The sequence below is a fragment of the Cebus imitator genome, unplaced genomic scaffold (assembly GCF_001604975.1).
Source record: "Cebus imitator isolate Cc_AM_T3 unplaced genomic scaffold, Cebus_imitator-1.0 Scaffold69, whole genome shotgun sequence".
NCBI classification, from domain to species: Eukaryota; Metazoa; Chordata; class Mammalia; order Primates; family Cebidae; genus Cebus; species Cebus imitator.
In genome coordinates this window covers 2480158-2492200 of record NW_016107384.1, presented here as the reverse complement: position 1 = coordinate 2492200, position 12043 = coordinate 2480158, and the positions used below count along the sequence as shown (strand labels likewise).

Genomic DNA, 12043 nt, shown 5'->3' with positions numbered 1-12043 from the left:
TCTCAAAAAAAAAAAAAAAAAAAAAAAAAAAAAAAAGTACTGCACTCTATCTTTGTTATTTAGAGTTAGCCTAGATTGTTGATTTCTTTAGCAGTGCATTTATTATAGAAAATATAAAGCACACTGCTTAATTAAAGGCCTGTTTGTCAATATACCAATATTCTGTGTTTAGATAGTAGTTTGTGCTTTTTGGAAACTTTTTACATGTGGTCAAACCCAACCATTATGTGGCAATTGGGATCTTAAATCCAATCATGTTAAATGCAGAGTCACATTATTGCAGGGTTAATGAAGCGGTTAGAATGAGCCTACGCAGCTAGTAGTCCATAGTTCTTGGGGATTCCACTCTATAGTCCAACCTCACTCTGGTTCCAGTACAGTTTGCCCCTTGATGAATGGTTAGCCACTCCAGCTTAATTATCCATGAGGTGATTTTGCATCTTCTAGTTGGCTGGAACTTGCAAGACTGGAACAGTGATTTCTGCATCTCTAAACTAGCCAAGCACATTTCCTCAGCCAACCCAGACAGAGAAAATTGAGCCAGAGGAATTCTAAAAGTCAGGAACCCATTCTCTGTTTTCATATCCTGCCTCCTTTTTTTCCAGATGACAAGACCTTTAGCCTGCCCCATTGCAGAATGGGGCCCTAGCGGAGGATGGGAACCAATTGGGTTAGAGCTACAGTTCCATCATTAGAGGATTTAAATTACTCAGAATGAGATCCTACTACACATACTGAAATTGTTAAAGTTAAAAACACTGAGAATCCAAAGTGTTGAAATGAGTGTGGAGCAACTAGAATCTCATACAGTACTAGTGAGAATGTAAAAGGATCAAGTCACTCTGGAAGAATATGGCAGTAACTTTTCAAGTTAAACATACATTTATTATGTGACCATTTTTACATATGTATTTTCCTTGGACAGTTGTATGCAAAAGTTCATGGCAGCTTTATTCACAATAGCGAAAAATTGAAAAGAAACCAAATGTCCATCAACTGATGAGTAGATAAATTGTAGTATATTCATTCATTGAATATTCACTGAAATAATACTCAGTAATAAAAAGAGAATTAAATATTAATATATGCAAAAAATAGGTGAATCTTGAAAATGGGCTAACTGAAAGAAGCCAAATACCAAAGACTCCGTAATCATACTTTATTATTCTATGTGTATAATATTCTTAAAAAGACGAAACTGTAGTGACAAAGTAAATCACTGCTTGGGGAGGATAGGTGTCAGTTGAGGGGATCAACTACAGATGGGCATAAGAAAACTTTTTATGGTAATGGAACTGTTTTATATTTTGATTGTGGTGTTGGCTATAAGACCATGTACAATTGCCACATTCATATAACTGTATACTTAAAAGTGAGTGTATTTAAAAAAGATAAACGTAGGCTCTTATGTTCTACTGTAACGTAAATTTCAATATTATCAAAACTTTAAGCTATTATTCAGACTATTGTGTTTTCAAAAGATTTCCATATATAAATGAAAAAGACATTTTTTATATTTTAATTCTCTGTAGTTATCAAAAATAAAGTTCCAAAGAAAAGTTCTGAAAATAAAATTATATATATGGAGAACTTGTTTTAGGTCTTTTGCCTTTATGTCTTTTGGGTAATTTTACTCCTAAGATTTTTTAATATTTACATTACCTGTATTTACCCTATGTAGTGACTATTTCTAGATCTTTACTGGCAAGTTTCATTAGGCGTTCTAATCTTAATCAGTACTGTTAGTAATAGTGCAGAGGTGTTGTTTAAGAAACTAAAGCAGTTGTATTTGTTTCTGTTTAAAAGACACAAAATTCAGTAAAGATAAAACTCTGTGTATGCAACATATAAATGATTCAGTACAGTATTTTCCAAGGGTGAAGTTTGCATACATTGTCATACTACTAATGCAGTAGTGCTTTATGGAAGGGATGTTAGTAGTCCTGAGATCTTCTATTTTCCTATAATATAAAAGTTTTCAGAAACTGTGAAAGAAATCTAGTATAGGAGACAAAATTGAAAATTAGATAGCCTCTTTTAGGTCATGAATATCATTATAGAAATAGTTTTATTGCCTTAAAAAAACTGTTTAAGAGGAAAAAGCCTGTAATTGAGCTAATATAGATTTTTAAAAAATAAAATTAAAGGCAGTAGTGATTCTCTGATAGCTAATATAAAAGTATTTACTTGGCCTGGTGTGGCAGCTCACACCTGTAACCTCAGCACTTTGGGAGGCCAAGGCAGGTGGATCACCTGAGGTCAGGAGATTGAGACCAGCTTGGCCAACACAGTGAAACCCCATCTTTACTAAAAGTGCAAAAAATTAGCTGGACGTGGTGGTGTATGCCTGTAATCCCAACTACTTGGTAGGCTGAGGCAAGAGAATTGTTTGAACCCAGGAGGCAGAGGTTGCAGTGAGCCAAGATCACACCTCTGTACTCCAGGCTGGGCAACAGAGCAAGACTCCATCTCAAAAAAAAAGTAATAATCAAATCAAATCAAATCTTAGTTCTTAAAGATGAATTTGATTTTTATGGTTCAAAATAATGGAGATAAAGAGGTTTAAACTTCAAAGCATTTTATCAAAGACTGATGTCTCTTTGGCGTGTACTTAAAAGTTTGTAGTAAACATTAAGGTCATAAAATATTATGTCCTCAGCAGTATGTGTTTGTCCTATGGTATAGAATACTTAAGTTTCTGTAACTGTCCTTTAACATAATTTTTGTGCCATATGAAAAGGAAACTTTCTACCTACTATGTATCATAATTGAGCATAGAGTCATATGATTACTCATTTGATGTATGATTATCATATGATTATATCATTATTGTGGTAACACCTGATAATATGATACAGTTCTATATGTAGTTTTTTTTCTTCTTCCTCTGCTCTCTATATGTTCTTTTTAAGGCACTTACCTTACTGTGCTACTTAAAAATCACTTATGTGATATGTGGAATCACACTTTTATAGAATTAAAATAATATAACTATAGACTGTCCTTGACTTACTATAGTTAACAACTTATAATTTTTCAACTTTACAGTGGTGTGAAAGCAATACTCCTTCGGTAGAAACCGTACTTCAAGTACTCACACAGCCATTTTGTTTTTTACTTTCAGCACAGTGGTCAGTAAGCTACATGAGATAGTCAACACTTTATTGCAAAACAGGCTTTGCATCATATAATTTTGCTCAACTGTAAGCTAATTTAAGTGTTCTGTGCATGTTTAAGGTAGGCTAGGCTAAACTGTGATGTTCGGTTGATTAGGTATATTAGATGCAATTTTGGCTTACCATATTTTCAATTACAATGAGTTTCTTGGGGTGTAACCCCATCATAAGTCAAGGAGCATCTGTATGTATTTAATTTATATTGGTTTTTGCTTTACTGTGTAGAAAGAGTAATGAGGGCAGAGATTTACAGTTGCTGAGTTCAGAATATTGATTTCTTTTTTTTGCTACAAAGAAGCTTAAAATAAAAAGACCTAATGTTGTAACAACTTGCTTGGTACTAGCAGCACTATATTAAAACCACCACCAGTTGTTCTATATTGCATTAATTGTACCGTACTTTATTTAAACTTAACAAAAGTACCTGTTATGTACCAGGTACTATACAAGGCACTAGCACTGCTACAGTATATAACAGAATTCCTGTTCTTATCAAGTTTATACCCTACTGGGGGATATTTAAAATTGAACGGACAGTTTCAGGTTAATGTGATAAGTGGTATAATAGAGAGGTGCAAGGTTCAGTGAGTGCATATAGCAGAGACTCTGTAATCATACTTGGTACGATCAGGAGTAGGCTTCTCCAGGAAGCAGATACCTGGAAAATAAATAGAAGTTAAATAGACTGATAAGAAGATTAGGGCTGCATGCAAAGGAAAAAGCCAGAGGTATGATACACTAATAAATACAACTACGTTACTTTCTATGAGTAGAATGTAAAAGTTCTAGATGGCTTGTGGAGAGGCAAGAAAGTTACAGAGAAACTTGAAAACCGTACAAGAAGTTTGGGCTTATGGTGAGGCCAGTGAGGGACCACTGAAGGATTTTAAATGAGGAAGTGACAGGATCTAATTAGATTTTTAGATCTTTTTGCTGCCTTATGGAGAATGGATTGCGAGGAGGAAGTGGGATGTGGGAGAGACTGAAGACTGGGGACCACTGTAAACTAGACATCAGTAGTCTCATATAGAGCAGCAATGAGCAAGTGCCTCTATTCTTAAATTGCCCAAGTCTGAATTAAGTGAAGTAGAATGACAGTGGATACTAGAGTTCCTGTAACTGGGCCAGAAATGGGAGTAGATATTCTTACTTTCACTGATGGCTCCTCTCATTTGATACATCCAGGTTTCATTCTATTCTATTAATAGTCCCATGGTAGACGTGAGGTGAGACTCCTACATATAAAAGCTTGTACAATATTATGATTTTGTTGACCTCTCTGGCCAACTTATAACTGATTTTATCTTTTGGTTTTTAACATTTGTTTTATTTGGGATGTTAAGCATTACATCTTAGGTAGGATATTGAATACTCTTTTTGGTAATTTTATGAAATTTTATTTACAGGTTCAGAAAGTGCTTCCCCAGTCCATTCACCTCTGGGCTCCAGGTCACAGACACCTTCCCCTTCCACGTTGAATATAGATCACATGGAACAGAAGGATCTGCAGCTTGATGAGAAGCTCCACCACTCTGTTCTTCAGACACCAGATGATCTAGGCAATATTTTGAAATTAGATATTTGCCTTTTTTCTTTTAAGGCGTCAGTGTCAAGAGATCATAAATAAGGCATCTTACAGTTGATTATATGTGATTATAAATATTTTTGGCTTTTCTAATAACTTTTTTCTTGTTCTTAAAGATATTTATTGTCTGAGTTTTACTCATTTTATTATAATTGATTACGGTCCCCAAATTAGTGATTGCATTATTTTCCAGTATTATGTTATCATTTATTGATATTGATAGTGTTTCTTAAAACAGGAAATACATGATTTGTTATCATTATTCTTAGTTTTATACCTGACAAACCTAGTGATTCATAGGAGAAAGTAGTAACATTATCACTTGTTATTCAAGCTTTCAGTGAAACAGTTTATCAAACAAATTTTTTTGATTCAGTAAATTTATCAACTAAATTTAATTTAAAAGTAGAGGTCCAAATGAATGTTTTTAGGTAAATGTTAAAAAATGACTTGGGAAACCTAAGTAACTGCAAGTTTTTTTAAAGTTATTTTTGCTAGATTTTGCATGATGTAGCAAGCGTCAGACATTTTGCAAATATGCCATAAACTTAGGTTAAAGACAGTTACTGAGATATTTACAGTGAATAAAATAAAAAGCTAGTTTTCATTGGCAAGGCAGCACATTTATTCTCTGACCAAAGGAAGAAATTTAAAGCTACGTAACTTCGGAACTTTTTTTAAAAGGCCCATTTCTGTTAAAGTTTTTTGTAGAGGTGAAGTTTCGCCATGTTGCCCAGGCTGGTCTCAAGCTCCTGAGCTTAAGCAATCGACCTGCCTCGGCCTCCCAAGGTTACAGGTGTGAGCCACCACACCCGGCCCAAGGGGCCCATTTCTTTACATGCAATTACCTTGTAATTATGTAGCCCTAATCTTCTGGTTTGTGGATTATTTCTGACCTTTTCTTTTTCTCCCTTAGGTCTGCAATTGTTTATTTGTTTACAGTTCTTTCCCCAACATTTGGAAAACAACTTAAGAGTTATAGAAGAGTTTCAAGGCTAGTAAAATAAACACATATAAATCCTTTATATAAATTCTAGTTAATATTTTGCCACTTTGTCTATATTTACACACAGCACATACATGCACAAAATACCCTGCTCTTCACACACATCCCCTGCACCTTTTATTTTTGCTGAGGCATGTAAGAGGAAATTGCAAATATCAGATCCTTCAGACCTAAACACTTGAGTGGATATGTCTCAATAATAAGTGTATTTTTCTGGATAACCACAATATAGTGGCCACATTCATGATATTTAACATAGGTACATTGCTGTTATTTTAGTCTATAGTCATAGGTTCTCAGTTGTCCCAGTAATGGCCTTTTTAGCTAACCTACACCATCAATAATCCAATAAAGAACTTAATCAGGCCAGGGCACAGTGGCTCACACCTGTAATCCCAGCATTTTGGGAGGCAAGGCAGGCGGATCACTTGAGGTCAGAAGTTCAAGACCAGCCTGGCCACATGGCAAAACCTTGTCTCTACTAAAAATACAAAAATTAGCCAGTCATGGTGGTGTGTGCCTGTAATCCTAGCTTCTCGGGAGACTGAGACAGGAGAATTGCTTGAGCTTGGGAGGTGGAGGTTGCGGTGAGCTGAGGTCGTGCCACTGCACTCCAGCCTAGGTGACAGAGTAAAACTCTGTCTCAAGGCAAAAAAAAAAAAAAAGAATTTAATCAAAGACTACACATGTTGCTTGCCTTTTAATCATTTAAAATTTTGTTAGCTTTGAGAAGGATAAGTTAAATGCAAATCAGTTGATTTATCTTTGTATTATGAAGGTGCTCTGGAGTAGGGAGGCATTAATAACAATGGTTAACACTTCAGTGTGTTTTGTTTGTTTTAGTGGCTTTACACAAGAAATCTATTTTTTTTTTATAATGGAGAAAGACTAGTACCTTTTTAATAATGCAGTCAGTTATTATATACTTTATATGCAAAGAGAAAAAAATTAACCATTAGGAATAAAGAATGTACATGTGCTAAGAATTAAGTTATTATGAATTCTCAATATGTTAAAATGTTATCAAGCATGATAAATTATAAGTCTACGGTTTTTTTCATTCTACAAAATTTTAGTTCTCAAAGTTCTTTAAATGCTTGGATATCTGTATTGACTTTTAATGATTTTCTATAGCCTTTTCCATTATTTACATTATATATGTTGAGTAGAAAAATTGATTTTTTTTTAAAGCTGGAGGCAACCTATAAAGATATCTAGCAAAACCATCTATTTTACAGATGAGGAAATGTATCCTTAGAGAGGTTATTAAATAATTTGTATAACACATAATTAGTAGCAGAAATGAGACTAGGACGAAGGTTACTTATGTTTCTTAAAATCTTGCCAGTATTAGTAGGCAGAATACAATTATGGTATTTTGATTATGTTTAAATTGTAGCTAAAATGTTTATTTTTCATGACATTTGATACTCTTAATGCTAGGCCTTGAATATGAAATATATAAAAATATTTCTTTGGAGGCTATAGCTACAAAGAAAAGGCTTATGAAGACTTCCTGCAGGATCTGCCTTCAGCCTGAGATTTTCTATTAATTTGATGATATATTAAATTATATATTTAATTAGAAGTAGCTGTTAGGTAAAAGTGAGAATATGTGCTTATAAATTTGATGTTTTTATCAAACATAGATTTCTCTATCTGGCATAGATAGAAATTTCTCCATCTCCAAAGTGAGCAGTAGTTACACAGAAGCACTATTAAATAACTAGTTGTTAATGTAAGATTTATCTTATATAATTTCTTATTATTATCTTATTATAATGAGTGAGATTTTGACCTTGTCAGGAAAAAATATCAGGAAAAAATAATGTGTGTTGACATTTCTTTTATTTGCTTCTGTAGATATTTAAGATTGTTAATTTAACTTGTTTTTTTGGGGGAGTTTATGTTCAGTTCACTGAAAAATTATTGACACTATATTTTTTTTTCTGTAGAAATCAGTGAATTTCCATCAGAATGTTGTAGTGTGATGGCAGGAGGTACCCTGACTGGATGGCATGCTGATGTTGCTACTGTAATGTGGCGAAGAATGCTAGGCATTTTGGGAGATGTAAATTCAATCATGGATCCTGAAATACATGCTCAAGTTTTTGATTACCTCTGTGAACTTTGGCAGAATCTAGCTAAGGTAAAAAAAGAAATAGAGGATATAAGTGGAGAAGGAAAGAAAAATATTTAAAAATAGAAGAAGCCTTAGAGAATATTTGTGATATCCTCTCTGACTATAAACTGGTACCCACGGGTACCCAGCATGGTGAAGTCACTTAATTATAATTAAATATTAAGTGTAGAAACCGGATTGAACTTCAGATTAAGGTAAAGTAAACTGGAAGAGAGAACAGTTTTCATAGGTTTGTTGCTTTTTATTTGAAAATTACAGATTAGAGATAACCTCGGCATTTCAACTGATAACCTGACCTCCCCTTCTCCACCAGTTTTAATTCCTCCACTGAGAATTCTTACACCTTGGCTTTTTAAGGTAAGCTTAATATATATTAGTTTAAATTTTTCATTTAGTAAATCTTAAACATATTATAGAGATTTTGGCTGCTATATAGACTCCTAGAGCACTTATTTTTAACCAGTGTCCTTAGGAAGTCATTAGGCATCATATATAGCAAAGAGTGAGCATGCTAAAATTATTCAGGATATATTGCTTTTGTTTATTTACTAAAACAAAAGTGAATATAGAAAGATATGTCTGTACTGTATTTAAATGAAGTATAAACTTTGAGTTGTGTCACAGAATATGCTATGTATTAAAAGTTTTGGCCAAATGTGGTGGCTCATGCCTGTAATCCTGAACTTTGGGAGGCCGAGGTGCATGCATCACCTGAGGTCAGGAGTTTGAGACCAGCCTGGCCAACATGGTGAAACCCCATGTCTAACTAAAAATACAAAAATTTAGCTGGGCGTGGTGGTGGACGCCTATAATCCTGGCTACTCAAGGCTGAGGCAGGAGAGTCGCTTGAACCCTCCATCTCGGAGGTTGCAGTGAGCCAAGATGGCACCATTGCTCTCTAGCCTGCATGAAAAGAGCAAAACTTCATCCCCCCCAAAAAAAGTTTTAATTCTTTTTTGTTTGTTTTTTAAAAAACAGGGCATCATTCTGTCACCCAGTCTGGAGTTCAGTGGCACAATCACAGCTCACTGAAGCCTTGAACTCCTGGGCTAAAGCAGTTCTCCCACCTCAGCCTTCCGAGTAGCTGGAACTCCAACAGGCTGTGCCACCATGCCTGGCTAATTTTTAATTTTTTTGTAAAGACAGAGTCTCTCTATGTTGCCCAGGCTGGTCTCAAACTCCTGGCCTTAGACGATCCTCCTGCCTTGGCCTTCCAAAGTTCTGGGATTAAAAGTCAGTGTGCCAAGCCAAAAGATTTAATTATTTTAAGTATCGATATGTTTGGTACATTTTCCTAAGTGAAACAGTTTATGGTTATTTATACCTACATGGTATCATTTTGCATGATAATAATTTTAGTAATCCTGATTTTTTAGTTCATTAAAGAAATTGGGCCAGCGTAGAAATAAATGAGATTAAATACATTGTTTGCTATATTCAGTTACTTAAGTATTTAGCAAATAGTATTTCATTTTGAATATTAAAACTGATCTTTTAATTTTAGGCAACCATGTTGACTGATAAATATAAACAAGGTAAATTACATGCATATAAACTTATTTGTAATACAATGAAAAGAAGACAAGATGTTTCTCCAAATAGAGATTTTTTAACACATTTCTACAATATAATGCATTGTGGATTACTTCATATTGATCAGGTAACTATGTATATCATCTAAGAAGTAGTTTATGTTAGTTGATCTTTGATTCTTGATTCTGTTTAACTCTTAATTTGTAAGATCTAGAAGTAAAACTATTCCTCTTAGTGATTTATATACAGTTTACTTCAGTTTTATGACCTTATTTGTTCTTGAAACATGGTTGATAATCAAGCTATTATTGTAGGTAGAAGTTTCACTTGAGTAGTTCTCCATCTTTAATGTTGTACCAACCAGTTCACTTTTTGAAGCACTTAAACCATCCTTTGCTTAGGTTGACACCTTCCTTTAATGTTTTCATGTACTTACTCTTGGGAATTTTGTGACTGATACTTGAGGTACATATATGGATTCGTTCATCTAGTCATGCAACAGTCAGGTTATTTCCAATCTGAGATTCGGCATATCACATTTTCTTATTACTGTCAATTATATTGGCATAGTGACATTGATTTGATAATTATATTGAGTTATAATAATTAAATAGTCATAAATATAACCTTAGAATTACTTTGGGGGTTCTGATCTTGGCCATAAACTAAAAAATGTAGGATGTTACAAGTCAGAATAATGTAAATATGTTTATCCTAATATGATGAACTCATAGCTCATTTAGAGAGTATTAATATTAAAAGATAATTTTAAAATATCTCTCTGAAAAATGAAAAACTTCTTGCATTAATTTAGAATAAGTATAGTGTGCTACCTTATAAACATTTCTCAAGTATAAAATGACTCTTAGAGCTTTTGTTTATGATAATTTGTACTGAATAATAAAACTGAATACACTGTATCCTCACAGAAAATTCCATAGGCAAAGTAAATAAATAATCAAGTTAGGAACATTCCCTTAAAAGTGCCTATGTCTAGGTTTCTGAGGCTGGATACCTATCATTAAAGGAGTTCAGTTTATTTTAAAAAAAGATTCTTTCCGGTTGTCACGTAGCAGGTCATGTGGATTCAGAAATGAGAGTTATAGCACAGAATCAACTAGGTAACGGAGAAAACTGCTATGCAGTTGAGTTTACAATGTCTGGTCCTTATACTTTTAACCCTTTGAAGCAAAGAGCCTTCCTTAATCTCTAGTGTGAAAAAAATGCTGTTATTTATGCCGGTTAAGTGAATGTATTTTCAGTTTACTTTCCATTGATAGAATATAAGCATGGGTTATTTGGAAGAATTGAAATTATTTTTTTCCAATTAGTCAACGTACAGTAATTACCTTTTTTTATCATTTCATATATTACCTATTTTTAATGATACTGGTTAGCTGATATTCAAGATTACATATGTGATATTTGTTTTTTCTTCTTTCCTTATTCTAAGGATATTGTCAATACAATCATCAAGCATTGTTCACCTCAGTTTTTTTCACTTGGTTTGCCTGGTGCCACAATGCTTATTATGGATTTTATTGTAGCAGCTGGTAGAGTGGCTTCTTCAGCTTTTCTTAATGTAAGTCATTTCCTGTTCCTTATCATATAACAAACTTCAGTTAGCCAGGATTCAACTAACAAAGTTGGTAACATAACAAGCTGATATTCAGGAAATGTTGCAATTTAATTGGAATTGATTGCTTTTCTTGCATTAAAAAAAACTAAACAAGAAATTCTGAAATATAAAAAAGCAGTAAAATCTGATAAGCAAAACAGGATTTAAAGTTGAGGAAATCTAAAAAAACTGAGGGAAGAAAGCAAAGAAAGAGCAATGGGCTATAGCAAAAGAAGTAAGAAACAATGGTGAGTCATCGTTACACAGTGTATATGTGTATCAAATCATCATGTTTTATACCCTGAATATATTTTGTCTTCATTAACAATTATATATTTAAAAAAAAAAAGAAATATGATAAGGCACCCACCCTAGGAGGACATAGATCCTAGGAGTAAACTCTCAAACTGCATGTGAAGATTTTTTTCATACAGTCATGGAACTGTGAGACAATGCTAAACAAATCGGTATAAATGGAATATGTTCGTCTGTAAGTGGCAGGGGTGAGCTAGAGAGGAAGGCAATATAGCTTTGTTCATAATGCTGAAAAAGTTAGCTACAAGCCTAAGGAAGGAATGGGCAACCATTGAAGGATTTTAAACAAGGAGTGCCATGATCAAATTTATATTTTGGAAGGATCATTCTGGAACAAAGTGTAAATGAGAAATGATTAACTGGAAGTCTACTGGAAAAAACTAAGGGTATTTGTGAGAAAAACATAATTGTCTAATACTGTATAACTTGAAGAGCAGTTTAACATACCTTATTTCATTGATAAACTGCAACCATGAAACATCAATAGTGAATAGAAAGAGTTCTATTTGGGGCCTAGTAAGATGCATATTAGACATCCATGAGGAGATGTCAGAAGAATAATTGCATATACTCAAGAGACGTGTCAGGACTGAAAATTAAACCTGGGCAACATTGGCCAGGTACGGTGGCTCACACCTGTAATCCCAGCACTTTGGGAGGCCAAGGC

General features: G+C 33.8%; 1 protein-coding gene across 1 annotated transcript in view; it reads left to right on the top strand.

The window, feature by feature from the left end:
* RALGAPA1 (Ral GTPase activating protein catalytic subunit alpha 1) overlaps window positions 1-12043 on the top strand; it is a 285382-nt gene that overhangs the window by 147663 nt on the left and 125676 nt on the right. The window contains exons 21-25 of the mRNA XM_037739396.1: window positions 4583-4735; window positions 7723-7916; window positions 8169-8267; window positions 9415-9570; window positions 10897-11025. Of these exons, the coding sequence (XP_037595324.1) occupies window positions 4583-4735; window positions 7723-7916; window positions 8169-8267; window positions 9415-9570; window positions 10897-11025 (731 nt within the window). The remainder of the gene's footprint in view (window positions 1-4582; window positions 4736-7722; window positions 7917-8168; window positions 8268-9414; window positions 9571-10896; window positions 11026-12043) is intronic.